The following is a 22468-nucleotide window of genomic DNA, read 5'->3' as shown; positions in this document are numbered from 1 at the left end:
CAGCTTAAAAGAAGTCAAGAGGACTCCTTACTCACAGACCTATTCACAAACCTGCGGCATTTTGACGTGTTTTGAAATCCTATGCAGCTACAGGAGCTTCCAATCGTGAGGAAGCAATTTTGCATTGTAGGCATAACTAACATGCAATAACGCCGCCAACAACAACCAAAACTAGGCTAATCATTGTCAACATGTAAATTAAATGTAACATTATTGTGAATCAAATTAAAATGTTCTCTTTTGCAAATGTAGGCATAGTAACATAATAATTTAATAAAGATACTACATAAATTCATATGTTTCATTAGGCTACTAGGCTGTTTTGCCTTGATTCATTTAGGCTGGCCTTTTTATTCAGGGCCGTATTCACAAAGCATTTTAGACCTAAAAGTAGCACCTAAGTCTGGGACAGCTTAAGTCGAGAGGACTCCTAACTCACTAAGACCTACAAATAAACAGCTTTTTGTGGCATTTTACGTTGCGATGTTTTGAAATGCGTAGCCTATGCGCAACAAGAGCTTCCAATCGCGAGGGAACAATTTTGCATTCATAAAAGGGATGCAATAACGCCACCAACAACAACCAAAACTACTCATTGTTAACATGTAAATGAAATGTAACGTTTCATTGTGAATCAAATTAAAATGTTCTCCTCTTTGCAAACGTAGCCTAGGCATATGGTGACAGATTAATTTAATAATGTTGCAAAGGTAGGCTACTGCATCAATCCATAGGCCTATGTTTCATTAGGCTACTAGGCTATTTGTTTTGCCTTACTCTTTATTAATTTAGGCTAGGCCTTTTTATTCAGTTATTAATCATCTTCCGTCCTTCGCACTACTTGTGTAGCGCACGCATTCTCCGACCTGTCACCTGTCACTCATCATCGGAAGAGAGGTGTTTGGAGTCAGCTAGTGCATGAGTAATGACGTCATCCATAGCCACGAAGACTCACTCCTAGTTTAGGAGTTGTCTGAAAGGCTTTGTGAATAACTTTTAAGAGAAAACTCCAAGCTGAAATCTTTTTATGCGATTTAGGAGTAGCCTACTCCTAGTAGTAAGATAAAAGCCTTTGTGAATAGCCCTCTGGCCCCAGTTATTCATCATCTTCCGTCCTTGTGTAGCGACGATTCTGAGACCTGTCACTCATCATCGTAAGGGAGGTGTTTGGAATCATGCCAGCGTTACAATCATTAACCAATCAGCCAATCAAGGTGGTCACGCTTTGCCCATTTACCCAAATTAATGGTTGAATATTACTGATGATCATTGTTATTTAAGAACATGCAGTGTGCGAGGGTACCAAAAACATCTTGCTCGTAAAAAGCATCATAACGCACATTCTGGCTGGTCTGTTATTTACTGTAGGCCGCGCAAAACCACAGGCCTTTATTTTGGGCATTCATTCATTCATTCATTCATTCATTCAACCTTTATTTATTCTCGAGGGTCATTGAGGGAAGCCCTCATTTTCAATGAAGCCGAGATTACAGAAGCGAAGCAAAGCGCTCCACAAAGAAGATAACATTCGAGGCCTTCTGTTGAAGAATTTTATATAAAGCCTGGCGCTTAACAGTAATCCTCCTGCCCTGATAGGCCTACCACAGCTGTGGATAGTGTGGAATGTTCAAGCATAACACAATCCAATGTGTGTCTCAATTGTCCCCCGCTGACCACCTCACACATTTCTCTAGATTTTGCAACGAACTTACATGACACAATGCCATAAAATATGCCAGTTTTAGGACACAGAATAATGTTTGTAATGATACCAGGTAGGCCTACGTTTAACAGTAACAAGTGTAATGAGCTATTCATTGTCGAAGGTGCATGGTGAAGTGAAATTCTTACTTTGGAAAACAACCATTTGCCGATATCATCGCCTATCATCAGAATATTGCAACAGATTCTGTGTTCTGGACTGCAGGTAACTTGTTAAGCCAGTGGTTCTCAAACTTTTATTTCATTCCCCACTTTGATCAAGGGGCATGACTGATGATAGTGGAGATAACATGTTATCCCGAGGCTTTTGCAAGTCAGCATCTTCGACGGTAGTCTATTAAAAATATAAGTTTTCGATGTCCCAAACGGAGAGCCATACTTTATTGTTTTTAACGATCTCTCTGCTACTCACAAAAATGTAGGCATGGGGACATGATGAAGTAGGCTATCCGTAATAACTGTCGGTGTTAAATTATTGTGATTACGAGCCAGTGGTTTTCAAACACATGTGGACTCGGACATCTAACTAAATGCAACAGGCTCATATCGTCCTCGCATTCGCAAAATGAGGACCAGTGTTTTGTCAAATTGCAAATAGTTATTCGTTTTAACGATTTTTTTTTATGATAGTATGAAGTGCTTTTTGTATAGGCTACTATCTTAATCTTGGAATATGGGGAGGGAAGTGGCGGCGCCTGCAGTCAGCCAAATATGAATGTAATTCTGCGGCATAAAGCAGATGTATTTGTTTATTGTACAGAAAAATAAAAATGACATGTCAAGCAGTCAGTTGACTACATTGCAGTCAAGAAGTAGGGCAAATTAATTTACTTAAACCAAAACGTGGGTTATAGTTGTCTAAGCCTCTATTGGCGTGAGCCTGTTAAAACGTCGCCAGATAGTATTAAATCGCCAACAACATTGCTTTCTGCAGAAGCCTACCCAAGGCTACAGATTAATTCTGAACTGTTATTTCTCTACTGGCTCAATTATAACACAAGACACTGTTTTGATTTGCGTAGTTGCGTTACCCCCAACACTGACAATAACATAGACAGCAAATTAAGATATTTTTTCGTTTTGTGGAGCGGCACCGGTAGGCTATCAAAAGCAGATTTTGATTTTCGCTACCACCGTGTAGTCAAGCCTTAAGCCATACCCAAGTAGCCTTAATCGAGGTAATGTTTATTTACGATTTATTTTGTTATTGAATTCAGTAGGCTGGATTCCTCTCGGTAACAATTACGTTTAAAGGTAGCCTAGCCTCCTGCTTTTTCAGAAGGGGCGGCAGTCAGGCTACTGACAGAGCGATGTACAGTGGCAGAGCGACGCACAGTGGCTGAAAGTGGTACTAAAGCTTCACGCAGCTTCACGCCTCGTAATGCGCGACTGAAGTGGCCATTTGAAAGCGATGCCCACTGTAAGTCTCTGTTACTGTATGTGCAGGTGTGCCCGTCACGTGCTACTAAATGTCATTAACCACCTTAGTCCAGACTGCTGAAGTTTGGAAACTATCATGGTCCAAACATACAAGTTCTATGTAAGTATGACAGTTTTGGGAAACAGTCGTAACTTACATGTTCGTTAGTTGAACGATGCATCGCATTATCGCTAGTAAAAAGCTAACCTCCGTGTTTAACGGAAAACGCACCCTGTTTTTTTTTATTTTATGAAGCCTATAGGCTACAGTAGATCACCTGCCACATTCTCACTTACAATAGAAAGATGCAATAGCCATTGGTCAAGTATTGAGTATAAACCAATTAAGATAGTAGTCTATACAAAAAGTACTTCATACTATCATAAAATAGTATTTTAATAGTAATTTGCAATTCGACAAAACACTGGATTAAATATCATAGGCACAGGAGAAAACTTGTACATCCATTGGCCTGTGGGGAGATCACATGCCAGTTGCCTCTCCCTTCAGTGCAATGACTCTGTTGATGACTTTGTCCAGGCCTCAGGCCCCTCCTCCTCCTGGACAATAGGCCAGAGGTGGAGAGGTGAAAAGTTGAGTTGTTGGGGGCAGGGCCAGATTAACAATTCATAGAAACACACACACACACACACACACAATGACACAGAGCATTTCCAATTCAAAAGGGAAAGCACTGCTCATTGCAAAATGCAGAATGCTGAACCTTTAAAGGTAAACAGGCCTATAACTTGACTAAAACCGGCCTATAACTTGACTAAAACCGTGCAAAACTGGAGGTGCACCTGTTATCTGAATAGTCTGTATGTCCTCATTTTGCGAATATGGAATAGATGTGGAATAGATATGGAATAGATGATGGAAAAAAGTTATTAAATGTGAAATTACGCAGGCTGGAATGCATGTCACGGACCACCTGCAATGACACCGCGGACCACCGGTTGAAAACCCCTGCTTAAAAGCATCATGAGTTGAAATATCAAATAGAGTATCCAATTCCAATCATAAAAATGGAACACCCACATACCGTTTCACATCTTCATTACATCTGTTCAATTCTTCCCGCAGTTTTGTTTCTTGTTCTCTTATGGTCAGAAGCTCTGTGTCTTTGATGACCATGTCTTTTGACACCTGTGTGATGTAGGTGTCCCAGCTGGATCTTGTTGCTTCAAGCTCTGAGCGAAGCCTTTGAGAAGTATGAGAAGTCAATAAATAGGGCAACTAGAAATGCTGAAATAGCTACCTGAACTCCAGTGGACAGGATCCAAAGGCACACAATAACTTTTTTAAGGACAGGAACAATTGTACACTTGAGCAAAATAAACTGCTACTAAGAACAGTAACTTTTTAAGATTAATTTATCAAAGTTTGACAAGGCAGGGTACATAAGCACAAAAACATGGTATTTAAAAGAGTGCAACCTAAATTGTGTTGATTGCAGTAAACATTATAATGACACAGAATGAAAAGAAAAAGTATAATAATCAATAGTTTGTAGGGGCACCACGTTGTACATAATTCACATACAGCCATTACATGTTCACTTGAATGGTACTGTTGCAGTCACAGCCTGCACTTTCATCTGTTGAGATGTTGTGTACTGTTTACTGTGTCGTGTTCTGATGGCGTTCGCTGGCGCGACTTGTGTGTAACTTTAAACTGACATGCGAGCTAAATTATGAGGATTAAAGTTTCCCTGAGTTCGGGCTTTTAAACCTATTCGCCGTGTCCATGTCTCCCCATAGTGTCGACTCCTTTACAAGTTCATTTACAACTTAAATGCTTGAGGTATTTTAGTTCTACAGATGGGCACTACGACAAAGTGAGTCAGGGAGAATAGGGGACTGCAGGCAGGAAATCATGCATAAGGGAAGAACGATTATTTAGGCTGTTGCTAAAAGTCAAGGTGAGATCCTTCAAGGCTGCTATTTGAAGGATGTTATCAAGTCCCGCTGAAGTACTGTTCAAATGTCAAGCATCCATCAAAGTCTACGGTGGTAGCACAGGCAAGTGACTTCCTGCTGAACATTTTTGCTTGCCGCACCTCCGACGGTGCCATTGCGGGTAGCTGCAGGGTCATCAGCCGGGAGCCACCCTTCATTGATGTTTCGCTCCATTAATCCAGGAACATCTCACGGTGGTGGAGCAATGACAGGGATGTCTCCCTGCCGCCCCCTGCAGCTAACCCTAGGACCCTTGCTTTACCCACGCCTGGTCCTTCCTTCTTAAACAAAGCCAGAAGCTTCCCTGCTCAGCCTCCTCGGCCAGGTATTTCAGAGCCTTTCTGAGTTTGGGGCCTGTGACTCCCATGTTCTTCAGGAAGCGCTAGGGGGATGCTCCCACAAACCCAGCCGACTTCCACCGGGTAGCAGTTGACCACCCAGCCTCTCTGCAATCGACTGTGAGGTCGAGGTACCTCTCTTTTTTCCTCTCAAAGGCCGCCTCCATTCCTCCCTCCAGTGTATGAATCGGTTTCATATCTATGGCGTAAACGCTCAACGCAGATAAAAGGCTAAGCTGGGAAAAACCTATAGCCTACCACAAGTCGGCTCTAGGTAGGCTGAGCTCCGCTCTGCTTAGGTTAAAGGAGAATCATTCACGAGAGGATTTTGGGCTGCACAGATTCAACGCAGATCCACAGATCTTGTTGGTGAAATACATCCACACTGCTGACATTATTTTGAGGAAGTATAGACAACCAAGCTCAAGTAGGTCAGTGTAGCCACGCAAGCCTTACATACGCCTAGTTGAGAAATTAGGGCTTTAAAAAAATATAACTTTCACGATATCGACCAATAATATATCGGCCGCCGATATATCGTGTATCCCTACCTTGAAAGTATAAGTATATATACTCTTTTGAGCCTGTGAGGGAAATTTGGTCTCTGCATTTATCCCAATCCGTGAATTAGTGAAACACACTCAGCATACAGTGAACACACAGTGAGGTGAAGCACATACTAATCCCGGCGCAACAGCAACAACAGCGGCACATACTAATCCCGGCGCAACAGCTACAACAGCGGCGCTCGGGGAGCAGTGAGGGGTTAGGTGCCTTGCTCAAGGGCACTTCAGCCGTTTCTACTGGTCGGGGTTCGGACCGGCAACCCTCCGGTTACAAGTCCGAAGTGCTAACCAGTAGGCCATGGCTGCCCAACCCACATTCATCCGACTAATTACAGTGCATGAAAATGCACTGTACTGTTCTTCCTAGGCTTCTTCTTCTTCTAACGCATTTAATGCAGCTTCAACCGTTTAACGTAGAAACTTCATTCAAACTATGTTACGTAGGTCTTACTTAGGACAAGAGTGCTATGTATTTTTCAGCTTTGTAACTTTTATACTTTTTAAACTAATTAAAAACTACTCAAAATGTCCCCATTGACTTAACATTGGGCCTTTATGACATCGCAGCAATTAGAATCCTATGGCAGGTGTTCAGGCCACCTGGATCAACTGCCAGTCTCAGGCTTTAAGCATACAAACTGGCCCTATTAAGACTACACATCCTGTTCAACTGCTTCCTCTGCCAAAAACTGTTTCAAAATAAAAGTCCTCACTACAATATTTCACTGTTAAACAATTTAACCCTTTAAACTACTGAACCTTTTAACTGTTCAGCCATTGTTAACTGTTACTTGTCATCAACTATGACTCCTACCCACTGTAGCTAGTTAGCATGGTTAGCATAGTTAGCATGATGGCATCGCTAACATTGTTAGCATTTTTAACAAAACGGCTAAAAATGATTAGCTAAGTTAGCTAAGTAACATGGTTAGCATGCTAACATGTTAACATGCTAGTTAGCATTTTTAACAAAACTGCTAAAAATGATTGGCTAAGTTAGCAAAGTAACAAGGTTAGCATAGTTAGCATGCTAGCATGTTAGCATGCTAGTTAATCATTTTTAACAGTTATGCTAACTAAGTTAGCTAAGTAACATGGTTAGCATGTTAACATGTTAGTTAGCATAGTTAGCATAACTGCTAAAAATGATTAGCTAAGTCACATGGTTAGCATAGTTAGCATGCTAGTTAACATAGTTAGCATAACTACAAAAAATTATTAGCTAGGTTAGCTAAGTCACATGGTTATCATAGTTAGCATGTTAACATGTTACTTAGCATAGTTAGCATAACTACAAAAAATGATTAGCTAGGTTAGCTAAGTCACATGGTTAACATAGTTAGCATTTTAACATTGTTAGCATGCTATTTTTTCATGCAATGTATTTCCTTCAGGAAATGCTTTTCTAGTTTCAAACTTGGCATGTGTCTTGCTAAGAGCACGAGTGAGTGCAGTACTACCAAGTTTGATGTTGTTTGGATAAGAAATGCAAAATATATTGTCACATCCATTTCATTTAATGACAGGAACATCCGACTTGTCTGTGTATGTGTGTTTGACGAATATCTCTCAAACCATTCGTCTGACTGATTTCAAACTTAAAATGCTACGGGCATGAGTGAGTGCAGTGCCAAGTTTGACGTTGGTTGGAAAAAAAGAAATGCAAAAGATATCATTAAATCGATCTATTGATAATAGGAACTGACAGGAACGTCTGTCTGTCTGTGTGCATGTAATTGGGCTACGGGTTTTCTATAGGAAAGTTTTGAACGGGCACTGCACTAGTACCGTTAATGCTCTCTTTTAATGCACTAGTACCAGAAAGACAATACATTCGAATTTCGGAGGGTAGTGTACACCTACAGATAGCCATGAGAATGTAAAGCTCTCAATACAATCAAAACTCAATAAAATGACAATGTAAAGCGCTCACAATCAAAACAATTAATTCAGGGAACAGTAGCAAAAGGCTACTGCATGCTGAGACATCACTTACAAGAACGCAAGAAAAAGGAGAAATTGCACAGTGCTATGACAATGTTTTGAAAGCAATTCAATGTGACAGCTCATTTATTTATCAGAGAGAAATGTGCAGATTTTTTTTTTTTTGATGACCTACAGTACAGTACATATCAGAAACAGCATGCAATGTGTTATTACATTCTTACCTCAGAATCTCCTGATCCCTCTGCTGCAATTCTTTTGTATGGCTTCTGTCTCTCATGGTCTGTTCAGCCAGTAAGACATCCAGCTGTGTTTGTAGCTCTCTTCTCCTAGTCTCTGCTTCACAAAGCTGTTCAGCATGGACATCACTCATGTGGGTTAGCACAGTCTCTCTATCCCGAGCATGGGCCTCCAGTTCTGCATACCTGCAAACATACATGTTTTCCTTTAGCACGTTTCATATTGATAGGACTAAGTATCTTGGTCTCTCATCATAGGGCTTTGTGCAATTTTCCAGATACATACTCGGAAATACAGTTTCTAGCCTAGAAATCTAGACGCGCCCCCTGCCAGGGCTAGTCAAGCAACTCTCCGTTGGCTTGTGAGCTCCAGAAATCGAAACTCAATCAGGCCAATGAAATCGTGTATAGAGTCGTTAGGTGGGCTTAACATAATGATTGATGGCAGAGTTGCAACGGTTTGGCTTGAATTCCCTGCTACTTGAAAACAAATAAGATGGATGTTGCTGTTGGCTTAACAGTGTGACACGAAGTTAAGCTTTTATTAAGTTGGTAAATGTTTGAACTAGCCAACCAGCTCCGCTGGTGGAAAGGCATGGCACTCCATAGCTGCCGCTGTCCTATTTGCGTGCAGAGGGAATTTGAAAGACAACTGATTATCCCGCCCCTCGGACTGAGCACTGCGAACGGTGAGTGCCCAGACCCTACATTTTAATGTGGGTCTGGCTCGTCAGGCTAAATCTTCTCTTCACCGACCACTGAATCGCTGTGCATTCTCTGTGTACCTAGGAAACAATGCTGCTGCGTGCAATCACTGTGCCCAGGTAGCAGTGTTTCACCAACAGGAGAATATAGTTCCAAGAACATATACAGAAAATTGCTGGGTCTCATTTTACATTGTTATTTCTACATGTGGTACACAAGTCACAACATTTAAATAAGATAAAATAGAAGTTGTAAGTCTAAGTAGTCTAAGTCTATTTTGTCACTTTTAGAGCTATACAGTAGGCCAACTGGTTTAACTTACTTCCAATGAGTTATGCTAATCCAGACTAGCGGTGGGGGCATTAGACTGGGTTATTGCACACACAGAGAGGAGAAGGGTATGTATCCCCTTATCTAACTCTGGTAGACCGCAAATAAGCTAATTTCCCAAAAAGTTAGCATGTTTCTTTAATATTCTGATATACCTTTACAGTGTGGAACCGGTTCAAATGAAAAACCTAAACCAGATAACAGGTGTAGTTTTTTTTCTTTGTCATTATTGACTTCCAATGATGTATTGTCTAGCACCACATTGTCAGAACAAGTAGATTGTCAAGACAAAATATTGAAGAGCTAAAATCATACATTCTGCATGCTTTCTCCTCTTCCTTTTCGTGTTTGTGCTCCATTTGGCTCAGTTGATCCTCAAGCTCCTGTATTCTAAAAAAATATCACAAGCATAAAAAAAAAAAACAATCATTGTGGTTTATGGTTTGTCGCTAAGTGATATTGTCCCAGAGAGCAAGACCTTTTGGGGTTTTTCAGTATTATTCCGGCATATGCCTGGCTTGTCTATGCATTGGCTGGAGAGTGGCAAGCCTAAGTAATGCCAACATCATAGGAACAGGCCTTTATGGCTTTAGTTTGTTTACCCAAAGCAGAAACATACCCTTCACCATACCTAGATATTGGCATGGGGTACTTTACATAAGATCATCTCTCAATGTAAATCAAACCAGCTATTAGGCTAACTGAAATAAAACCATGCCAATCTCTAGGTATGGTGAAGGGTATGTGATGATGTGGGGCTATTTTAATTCCAAAGGCCAAGGGAACTTTATCAGGGTGCAATAGTATCCTGGATCCATGAAATAACTGGCCTTTAAAAATGTGTAAGGTACTTCTATACTCTAGAGCTATGAAATGATTAAATTATTATTTTTGGACAACGTAGTTAGGGCGGGAGGCATGTGTTGCTTAGGTGGCCACCTAAGCTGTAAAGCACTGTGGGAAATACTGGGATTTTGGGTAGTGTAGTGCTTTTCTGTGAAATCACAAACAAAACACGTTTTCCTTAAAGGCCCACTCTGTAACTCTAGTCGTTTCTTCACATTTTTTCTCTACAGAGCACCCCCTACAGCTTTGGGGTGCATATTTCACAACACTGCTGTTAAAACCTCTTCACCTCCTCCGCAACCGTCTTTGGTCTAGTCGCTGGCTCTGCCATGATGAACATCTAAAAAATGAAGCCATCGCTGCTTGTTCTTGGGGGGAAACTTTATGCGCATTCTCCCATTCCCGCTTCTGTCACACCCACAGTGCGCAAGTTCAAGCGCAAGTCCAGGCGCCTTATGAAAGAGGCGTGATTTATTTAAAGTAGAACCAGACTGATCCACCACCTCGTTAATTTAGGTTGATGTGAAAACATGGGATGTGGACTTTCTCGTTGACCTTCTGAATCCTATTTAAATCCAGAAAAAACACAAACCAGTCTGATTTTGAAAAGCACGTAAGCATGGTGAACTGAATAAAGAACGGCATACAGTAAAATAGTGTCATCACATAGCCTAACAAAGAATTGACTTCACGAAATTTCACTTTTGCTTTGAGGTTTGTTTATAAAGAGGCAAGACGTGCTTGAGGTGTGTAGATTCATAACTTAAAAACTCAGTGTTGATATCAATTTATCTATGCTAACGATTCTGTAGACTAACACCTGCAGCTTCGAATACAGTAGAGAGACTGGCATAACAATGCCAACCTCCATTACAAACAAATCAAGACAGGAGAAAATAAACTATGCTACTCGACAATTAGTGCAGACGTCTGTGCAAATGTATGGATGAATTCGGTCAAGTTGGAAAGAAATGGACAGATTCGAACGAAGTAGGCTATAGGATTATGACTTCACGTCAAGTTAAAACTCAAGATGCACAGTCGGTAAGCTCCAATATCCAAAGTGGGTGATTATAATTGGGTTTTCACTATTTAAAAATGTAGCCTCATGGATAAGGTAATGTCGGGAAATATGTCACCGTGTGACACTGTAATGGGGAAAAACATGAAGCCTGACACCACTCTGTGTGTCGCTGAGCATGCACGAGAACTCAAGCGTTGTTGGAGCTGTGCATATCGAAACAAATCAGCGGCATTTTTTATTTTGTGCCCGTGAAAAGATATGCACATGTGTAATAGAGTTTTGTAGCTGTTTAAAACAATTTCTAAAACTAATAGTGATTGTGATTGGCTGAATCACGTTTGATGCCGTTGTAAAATGCAGCATAAACATACACCTTGACCGCATTTCGTTCTATATTACTGCACTACCATAACTTGATACAAAAGTTAAAGTAGCTGTGTCTCGATGTTGCTTGGCAACCCTTCCAATAGAGGAAATATATTTCTTGGCGGAAGAGTGATTATCTATGAATAAATCGGTTCCATTTCTAGTTGTTGTGCCTTTACTTTATGAAACTTTGCCAGGTATTTATAGTAACAGTTTTAGTAAAGCAATAAGCCACTCGAGTCCGAGGTCCGTACGACCTCTCGGGGCTTATTGCTTAATTGTGCTTGTGCACAGAAACTTTGTACTTTGTAAAAAAATTGTCTTCGAGGATAGGATTTGCACATGTGTAGAACCGTTTTGTAGCTGTGGAATTAATTTGTCTGTGTGCAAAAAAAGACCTACCTGCAGAAATATTTTGTGCATTTTGTGTGAAAAACATTTGTCCACTGGGATTTAGTTTGAACGTGTGTGGAACAGCTTTACGCATACAACTAGGCAGAAATTGGGAGAAGTGCGACATCTATGGTTCGTGTGCAAACTGGATCTACAAAGCTACAAAACCTTTTTACAGACACAAATTTTGGCAGTGTTTTGTTGTCGTTTCTGAAGAGCCAATCAGCGAATTTTGGCATGGTCTTGACCAGAGGGTCAAGAGCGTGCAGATTAGCTTCGGCATGTTGGCATACGCCATTTTCAAGTATGGCGCCGCATGGAGCATTTGGAACCAGCTCCGTGCACGAAAGTCTGTGTTGGGCACGAGCTCTCATGCGCCTACATGTTGGTGGGGGTCGGGTGCCTATCCGGCGGCTACAGCCAAACGTTATTCAGTGCGTATTTATGGAGGAGCCTATGAGAAGACGTGTATATTATGGTTATTTATGCATCATATGACAAATAAAGACAATTGTATTGATCTTGTTTCCTTTTTTGTTTGTCCTGAACAAAAATAGCCTAAACATGATTAAAGACAATAAATTACACAACAGCGGCATTAAGCCCTTGTCTCGTTATACACCAGGGTCTCCAACACGTTGCTCTCAAGCTACCACTAGCCGCCCCCTTTTGAGCTTGCCAGAGGCTGAAGCAGTAGGCTACTACATTTAAACACAATTGTTGCCGCGAGGCATTCCAGCCTACAAATTTAATAAAAAGTAAACCATGAATAAATATAGCTGCAAGCAGCAATGTGGGGGCCAAGCAGTTAAGCAGGAGTTGGGATTGGATTGGATTGGACTGAACTGGACTTGACTGTGATGTGTTAGATTGGATTGGATTGGAAGTCCACATACCAAGTTTGGTTTAAAGTGGTGAAAGTGTTGATAATTATAGCACCCCTAGTGGTGAAAGCACACCAAATTAATTGTGCATCCTCAGGATGTAGTCCCAAGTCCACATACCAAGTTTGGTTGCGATAGGTGAAAGTGTTGCTAATCATAGAGCCCCAAGTGGTCAAATGTCACCAAATTTATTGTGGGTTCTTAGGATGTGTTTACGACTCAACGTACCAAGTTTGGTGTCAATGTGAAAAAGTCTTCCTAATTATAGCGCCCCTAGTTGTCAAAGTACACCAAATGTATTGTGTGTTCTCAGGATCGGGTCCCGAGTCCATATACCAAGTTTGGTTTCAATAAGTAAAGGCGAGATATGAGCTAATTTCCTGTATCTCTAGCGCCCTCCTAGTGGTCGAAGGTCACCAAATGTATTGTGTGTCCTCAGGATGGGATCCCAAGTCCATATACCAAGTTTGGTTTCTATATGTGAAAGCATTGCTGAGATATGACACACTTCCTGTGATTATAGCGCCCCCTAGTGGTCACAAGACTCCAGATGTATTGTGCGTCTTCAGGATGGGGTCTCAAGTCCGTGTGCCAAGTTTGGTTTCAATATGTTTAAGCATTGCTGAGATATGAGCCTTCTTTCTGTGATTATAGCGCCACACAGTGATCAAAATGTACCAAATTTCTTGAGCCTCCTCCTTATTGGCACATGTGATAAGTTTAGTCTTGATACGAGAAAACCTTGCTACGATATCACTTAACTTCCTGTTTGGTGGCTTTGCAACAATTTTAATTGGCTGTTTCGGGCGAACGGTTTTAGATTTAAAGACGAAAAGGGATAACTTTTATGAGGCTTGGTCTAAAGATCATCTGCACCAAGTTTCGTGAAAATCGGACAAACTTTGTGACCTGTGAAAATGTTTAGGTGTTTTTCATTAAATCCAATATGGCGGCCTAATCAATTACGATGACATCACAATTTGGCTTGGGTCAGCCTATGGACCACCAACAGCATTAACAGACCCCACTAGTACATTTTAATTCCAAACACAACAGCAGCTACAAGCCAAAATGCATTTTTCGTAATTAAATTAAATCCCATACCAAACCGAAAATCGTCTGCTTTTGATAGCCTGGTATGCCGCTCCAAACGAAACGCATGTCTCACAATAAAACGCACAATGTAAGAAATAAAGGTCTGCCTCAAATAAGCCTGCCCCAAATAAATACCTGTGCTTTGCGCAGCCTAAGTAAATTGCAGACCCCGGACATAATGTAGGATTTACGAAAAGCATACAATCATACGATGTTGGACGCCTGGCGATGGTCTGGCTGTCTACTGTGCCTGACTCCGCTGCCTCATTTGGATGGTAACTCGACAGGTGAGCTGTCAAGATTGGATGGCGTGGATGCGTAAGTAAACTGTTTTTTGCAGAGTCGGCAAACTACATTATCTTTATCGGTTACTTTACCATCTGCGGTGTACAACCCAAAGCATTTCCAGACACCACATTTTAGATGAGTTGGGGACGTAATTGTTCGCTCAGGCTGGCCGTTCTGTGCGTTATCTTCCATTTTCGAAACAGGGTGGCTATTGAGGGCTCTGGCTCCAGTCATTATTGTGGCTACTGGCTATTATTGGCTTGATTTGGTCATGGGCCAAAGCTAGAATACGTTTAGAGCACCCGCTACTGGATGAGATTGCAAACAATAAAATAAAAAACAAACTAATGATAGATTGTAAAAATGCGCTACACGGCACAAAAAAACTAATAGTTTATTTATATTTCACAGATTTTCACATCATGTTAGAATGCATATTTGAATATCGAATAAAAAGTGACAGCCCTATAGAGAAGTCTTGCAGCAGCAGGACGGCAGGCAGACCGCTCTTCATTAGAGCCGCTGTTAACCAATGCAATTAAGTTGCGCTTAGGGCGACTCCACTCGGACTCCACACGCGTTTCCGAACTTTTTGTTCTTGTTGTTACGTGGCAAGCGATGTATGTGCATTATCGCCACCCTCTTAACTGGAGGACGACTCTTTTTACAGAATATCCAAAAAAAATTGGCGTTGATCCATGCGTCATTTCCAGCTTTGAAACTTGGCGCATGGTCAGAGCCGACTGGCGCTGGATCCGAACCCCAGTGTTCAATATGGCGTTGACTATGAATTGGCCGGATTTCTAGCCTAGCCTCCACAATTCATTTGTATGGAGGGCGGGACTTAAGTCACTCTCTCCAGTTATATATAATAACTCCATGGTCTTGACAGCGTTTCTGAAGAGCCAATCAGCACATTGCATCACCTACTGACTAGAAAATCAGGGGGCATCCTGCGTCACATCTCTCATGCGTGTTCTCGTCGACCAGGGTCGGCGAGCACCATAGTGCGCACAGGCAGGCATAGAGCTAGCGAACTTAGGTCTTAAATCTAACAAGTTATGGCTTTTACAACAAGTTTTTGATGGAAAAGTGGTGTTCAATTTCCATAATCTTTGTTTAGTGAACGCATAAAACCGTCCATTTGTAAGCAAAATCAAGAAGTACGACCTTTGAGTTTGTTTATCGTTACCTAGCAACCTGACCAAGATGAAAGCAAACCTTTTCGGCTTAGCTTTCGCATGTCTGCCTTAAATTATGATTCATTCGCAAACGGTTGGGGCTAGTAATGAACCGTGGCGCTTACTTAGCTATAAACTGAGAATGGAATAACAATAACGGTTTCCACACGTACATAGACTCAAGTAGGCTAGACCTATCCTGTCCCGGCTTAAAGTAGGCCTTTATAGCCTTTGATGAAGGTATACCTACAGTGCTGGCCAAAAGTATTGGCACCCATGCTAAAGTTGACTGAAAAGAGGAATATAAAATCATCTTTTGGAAATTGATCTTAATGCCTTAAGTGACAAATGAGGAAATATCTAACCTTTAAGGACAAAAATTTTCTTAGTGAATGAATAATGTATCAGAAATAAATAAATGTTCTTCCTTAAAATACAGGGGTCATAAGTATTGGCACCCCTATGTTAAATTCCCATCGAGACAGGCAGATTTGTATTTTTAAAGGCCAGTTATTTCATGGATCCAGAATACTGTGCATCCTGATAAAGTTACCTTGGCATCAAACCAGCTAATAGGCTAACTGAAATAACACCCATGCCAATCTATAGGTATGGTGAAGGGTATGTGATGATGTGGGGCTATTTTAATTCCAAAGGCCATGGTAACTTTATCAGGATGCACAGTATTCTGGATCCATGAAATAACTGGCCTTTAAAAATACAAATCTGCCTGTCTCTATGGGAATTTAACATAGGGGTGCCAATACTTATGACCCCTGTATTTTAAGGAAGAACATTTCTTTATTTATGATACATTATTCATTCACTAAGAAAATTGGTGTCCTTAAAGGTTAGATATTTCCTCATTTTTCACTTTAGGCATTAAGATCAATTTCCAAAAGATGATTTTATATTCCTCTTTTCAGTCAACTTTAGCATGGGTGCCAATACTTTTGGCCAGCACTGTACATTAAAAGAAGACAGCTTTGTGAATTACAGTATTTTAATCGCCGCCGCCAAAGCAATACAACCAACCCATAACCGGCAAACAAAGTCCTTATCCTCACTAATCACTAGCTAGCAATATAAATGCACTGTAGACACACACTAACAAACTTTTATTTGGCTACTTTTACAACCTTTTGTGTTGGCATGTAAATATCCAAAACTAACAGTAGCAGAATGATTGATGCTGGATTTGAACCAAAGATCCTTAGGTCAAAGCTCGCTCCTCTAACCACTGTGCTACGGCACATCTTGCACATAGTGAAATTATAATTTGACACTTAAAAAGGGGATTTTTAAAAAGTCTTGTTTTTGTTATTCGGCAAGAAAAACGGGGGTTGCCAAAGCCATGAGAAGTCGTCACCAGATTTGTTGCTAGTCACTAGACAGGATTTTTAGTCGCTGGTCAAAAACTATCAAAAAGTAAAAAACTGGTATTAGTTTTTATTACTCACTTCATATCAAGAAACAGCTTGCCATCATCTAGCTGTTAGTATACATTATGGACAGCTACTACTAACACAAATAGCCAACAATCATGTAGAAAATACCTAGTATCCTTCATTGAAATTATACTTTTCAGGACCCAGTCTTTATGCTGGATTTCTTTGTGAGCCTGGTAGCACTGATCCTCAGAGGCTTGTAAGGCTTGAGTGGCTTGACTTTGAGTTCTGGTGTGTACCTCCAGCTCCTTATTCAATAGCTCCACCTGCAAAATTAAGTAAATGATTTTACCCAGTTTGCTAATCAGTCACAGAATCTGTATATTTAATACACATACGTATGCAATTGCTGATCAGCAGTGAAACTATATGACAGTAAGGAATGTCTGATTAACTACAATGGGAAAGTAAAAACTGATGCTTTTTCTGTCACAAAGCGGTATATTATAGCATACTATAGACCAGTTTTTTTCAAAGTGGGAGCCGGGGCCCCCTGGGGGGCCGTGAGGGGGTGCCAGGGGGGCCTCAGCAAGTTGGAAGGAAAAATAAAAGCAACATTTGAAAAATTGAAAATATACACTATTACTATGAGGGTTGTTATATAATGCCATTATATAACAATATAATAATTTGTCGCATATCGGAACATTATATTTTCCATGATAATGACTGGGAATAATAGTAGAGTGATAGCTCACATATAGCAGAAAGCCCCAAATGAAACACACTGTATGCTCCATCGCGAAGTGCTTGTGGCTAAAATAATTATTAGGATTAGCTTAGTGTATTTTTACATTTGCCGTAGTATTGTCGATGGGTTTTAAAGTATTTTCCGGACTATAAGTCGCACCGGAGTATAAGTCGCACCAGTCAAAAAATGTGTCATTAAGAGGAAAAAAACATATATCAAAATATATATATATATATATATATATATATATATATATATATATATATATATATATATATGTATATGTTGCACCTGAGTCGCAGGACCAGCCAAACTATGAAAAAAAGTGTGACTTATAGTCCGGAAAATACAGTAATAACACATCAAGGGGGTCCTTGGCCAGAACCTAGTGGTATTTGGGGGGCTTTGTCGTGGAAAAGTTTGGGAACCCCTGCTATAGATGGCATGACATTCTGAAATATAGTTTATGGTAATTCAATGTCAAATTAGATAAACTTGTTGTTGCTCAAGTTTTGTTCAAACCTTCTTTATATCATGAATAGGTCCCAAAACCAAGGCATGTAAAATATTTCGGTAACACTTTATTTTAAGGTTCACATGTTAGCCACTAATACATACCTAATTAATGCCTGTATTAATGACTTGTAAGGCATGTGTTAGGCAACATTAATCATTTGCATGTATTCACAAATTTCTTGTTCATGACGAATTAGGCCTTTATTCTTGACATAATCTTAATAATGACCTAGTAAGCCTTAATCTCTATTCACTAATTAATAGTAAGTACCAAAAGAGAATATGTATAACTCACTATATACTGTCTGAGATCAAGGCTTACTAGGTCATTATTAAGATTATATCAAGAATAAAGGCCTAATTCGTCTTGAAAAAGACATTTGTGAATACACGCCTAACAAATTATTAATGTTACACATGCCTTACAAGTCACTAATACAGGCATAATTAGGTATGTATTAGTGGCTAACATGTGAACCTTAAAATAAAGTGTTACCAATATTTTTATACTATTCTATGTCTTCATAAACAAATTATACAGCGCCCTCCACAGTTATTGGCACCTATGGTAAAGATGATTAAAATGGGGTATTCAAAACTTATCTTTTGCCATTTTATCTTGTTTTACCCCAAGATGCTATTTTTTTCTGTATCCAGGGACTGACTGGCAATCTGGACATTCTGGAAAAGTCTTGAATGGCCAAATTCCATTTCAAAAATTGGAAAAAACAATGGCGGAAAAAGCTAAATCTAAGACGATGTTGCAACCTTTTTCCTGGATTCTGTCTGATTTCACACAACATGTTACCTTGAGCTTATGAGACAGGACTTCATTGCACAGGTCATCAATCCTCAGGTTGAACTCATGTTCTTGTTTTCGCATTTCAACATCAAAGTATGCCATCATTTCCTGTGATGTTCAGACAGAACAACAAGTCACTTGCTTTAAAGAATTGTCTTGCATGATCATTTGAAACATTTTGCTTTATTTTGTCAGCGATGAAAATGGCATACCAAGCTACACCAAAGGACTAACAATCTATTGTTTGTCCCAGTCTTGCTTTTGCAGTCACAGAAGGACCTGACTTGATTATGGTTTCTATTTTATGGAAGAATATTAGACTCAAATGTTTTGTGCGTGTGTATCACGTTTTGAAACTGTAGAAATTATTTGTAACTGTAAAAAATATAAACCTGTAAAATATGTTTATAGTGGTTATCACCGCACTGTTTAATTTTTGTTACTACAATGACCATAATGCTTTATGTTTTTGCAATATGTTGATATGGAATTCGGTACAGACCAATCAGATTTGTTTGTTCTCTGTGTTTTTATTTGAATTTTATATCGTCCAATGATAATTTATAAATGTTTAATGCCCGCGAAATGGTGAGCTCTCTGAACATTCGAACGCCTCAGGAGAGGAGCTGAGAGTGCAGTCCCAGTCAGAGTTCGGAGGAGCGAAGTCCTGTTTTTGATAGGCTACTCCATCAATGCCATTCTGGTGTGTAGCGCTATGCCCACTGCGAATCTGTATCTGTGTATCATGTTTTGTCGGAGGTCTCAGGATCACTGTTAGTGTCCACTGCTGTGTTGCGGCTGTGTTGACATTTAGAAGCTCGCGTTTTTTTGGGCTGTTGGCAAGCTAAGGGCTTCTACATACTCGACGCACCCGACCGGTAGCGCGACAACATGACATCAAAATGATGTAGATCTTGCTGGCGCGCCAGGATTGAAGCCAGGTAGCGCACCACTCATTTTTTTTCAGACGAGCGCGATAAGGCGGAAACAGGAAGACGGACTAGTTCGAGGGCAAGCGAGAGTTGCAGTGTTTTGTTACAGTCGTGAATTTTTAATAGTTTGCTGGATAAGTTAACAAAGTTACCAGTGAGAGTTGCAACACATGGAATAGAAAGAATAGAAACGATTTATTTTCAAACAAAGGATATCTATTTAGGCCTGAACAAAATCTCTTTCCACTTCAGGAAATTACACAAACTCAAACTGCTAGCTAGCTAGCCAGCTAACTAAACTGTTTAAATTATTCAAATTTCCCTCGGGATGACTATCTATCTATATATCCATTTATCTATCTATCTATCTATCTACCTGTGCACACACCTTGGAAACTAGATGATAATGATGATGGTAGTTGTGAATAGTAGCAACCAAAGTCTGAAGTACCATCACAGAGGCTAGCTAGGTAGCTACTAGTGTTTCTTACTGCAGCTTCTTCTGCTGTGTAACGTAGTTAGCGTTAGTCGTTTCACAACAGTGACACCTCTGTTCAGGAGAATATTGCAACTAGTGTCGCGACCACCACGCGCGAGTATAAATGGTTACGGCGCTTCTGTGACGTCACATTGTCGCGCTACTGGTCGGGTGCGTCGAGTATGTGGGACATTTAAGGCAGACGGATAGCTAGGGGCAGATAGCTGCTGCCGCCTTAGTTAATTCACCTCTGGGACTTGCCTGATACTTGTCGGGACTCGTTTTCTTCCTCCGGTGCTGGGCCCACCGGAGGTCGACAACCATCACGGACATCTCCTGCCACTACACTGCTGACGTCGAGGATCCTTGTTTGAGGTCGCATCTCACTGCCGCTAGCCAACGCTGCAGGGGCGCATTCTGTTCTCTGGTGCTGGGCCCACCAGAGAGCCACCACTGGCTGCGACTGCTAACGGCTAGCTTTGAGGACGACTGAGAGGTAACCAACCCCAGGGTCGGCTGCGAGCTGATTCGCCAGGTCGGGACGGTGGATCGTGAGTAACTTAAACCCACACTGACACACACACACACACACGTTCTCTCATTCTCGTTTGGATCACCGCTAGTTTTGGAGGGCCGTTTAGCGGTTGCTGTCCTGCCTGCAGCTCATAGAGCTGCCACTTGTGCACCACCGAGCTCCAACGGCCAGCGAAAAGGGGGGTTGGGGCTATCTTTATTTTAATAAGTATGGGGTTAATACTATATTAATGTGATTATTCTTGTGATTATATGGTATGTTGTTTGTAATGTATCGCTGACTGTTTGTTTCTTTCCAGTTTAGCTTAAGCTAACATAGCATTATATGTTAATCTTTAACATTACCATTCGTTAATGTTTGGTTTTATCCTAACGTTACCCTTGAGTGAATTGTTCACTCCCTGACATTTGTCAGCTTTTGGGTTGTCACGTTCACGACGTGGCTATTATTAAATAAATATTTAATTATTATATTTCTTTAAATCCAGGGTGTATTGGCAATTAATTTAACTACATTCACTAGTCTGATTATTATTTTCACATTGTTAATTTAAATTCTGCAGAAGTGCATAATACACTAGTCTAAGGTAAGTGTAGTATTTTTACAGTGGAGGCACCGCACTACTAAATTTGTATTTATAATTATTCATATTCATATTTACCATTTATAATCCTACTACACAGCTATACATTTATATTTATGGTATCAGGATTCTCAGCCAATTCGCTATTCCACCGCTGAGAATTCAGGATCCTGTCGCGCCATTATTTAGTGTAACTAAGTTAAGCTTTACTGTGCTGAGTGTGCACACCTGTTAAAAAGGGTTTACATTGATATTACAAATATACCCTACACTTACAAATCATCCTACAGTTACAAATACTTTACCATTACAAAAATATTCTACAATTACACATCAATATTCTACAAAAAGTCCTACATTTAGAAAAGTTTTCAGCAGGTGCACAGACTTTTGCACCACCTTAGGGATGAGAAGCATCTCATATTGTGTGTATCAGGATTTGTAACTGTAAAACTGATTTGTGATTTAACAAAAAATAACGATTTTCAATATTAGTCATGTCCTTCACTTATATTGCCATTACGAATCTCTGCCGCTTGCAAGTAACATTCTTGCAGTTATGAGTACTTTTGAGACTGTTCTAGCGCTTCCTGTTGAATAGCCAGTGGCGATGCTCAGGCTTGGCTAGCCAATCAGGAATCTAATGTTAGGTGCTGCTTTACAGCATGAGCTCATTCTGGAAGTCTAAAGCTAGCACACACACACTCATTCTCATCAACGAGACTGAAGTGGAGCGTGTCACCAGCTTCAAGTTTCTGGGAGTCCACATCTCTGAGGACCTCTCTTGGACCCTCAACACCTCTACCCTGATCAAGAAGGCTCACCAGCGTCTCTTCTTTCTGAAAAGAAAGTTCACCTATCTCCTCAGATCCTGGTGAACTTCTACCGCTGCACCATCGAGAGCATCCTCATCAACTGTGTCACATTTTGATATGGCAACTGCTCTGCCTACGACCGAAAAGCACTGCAGAGGGTGGTGAAAACTGCCCAACGCAACACCGGTTCCTCACTCCCCTCCATCGAGGCCATCCAGGACAAGCGATGCTTGTGTAAGGTGCACAGCATCATCAAAGACTGTTCTCACCCCAAACACAGATTGTTCACCCCACTCCCCTCCAGGAGGCGTTACAGATCTCTCCGTACATGAACCAGCAGGTTCAGAGGAAGCTTCGTTCCAGCGG

General features: G+C 40.7%; 1 protein-coding gene across 8 annotated transcripts in view; it reads right to left on the bottom strand.

Moving 5' to 3' along the window:
• ccdc57 (coiled-coil domain containing 57) overlaps nt 1–22468 on the bottom strand; it is a 120905-nt gene that overhangs the window by 84779 nt on the left and 13658 nt on the right. For 7 of the 8 annotated variants that reach the window (XM_048233079.1, XM_048233080.1, XM_048233085.1 and 4 more), the window contains exons 4-8: nt 18766–18867; nt 16859–17016; nt 9541–9615; nt 8176–8376; nt 4188–4346 (exon numbers count right to left, since the gene is read on the bottom strand). In XM_048233079.1, the coding sequence (XP_048089036.1) occupies nt 4188–4346; nt 8176–8376; nt 9541–9615; nt 16859–17016; nt 18766–18867 (695 nt within the window). The remainder of the gene's footprint in view (nt 1–4187; nt 4347–8175; nt 8377–9540; nt 9616–16858; nt 17017–18765; nt 18868–22468) is intronic. The other variant, XM_048233084.1, reaches the window with a different exon arrangement.

The sequence above is a fragment of the Alosa alosa genome, chromosome 22, assembly GCF_017589495.1.
Source record: "Alosa alosa isolate M-15738 ecotype Scorff River chromosome 22, AALO_Geno_1.1, whole genome shotgun sequence".
In the NCBI taxonomy this organism is placed as follows: Eukaryota; Metazoa; Chordata; class Actinopteri; order Clupeiformes; family Clupeidae; genus Alosa; species Alosa alosa.
This window is presented reverse-complemented; position numbering and strand designations above follow the sequence as displayed.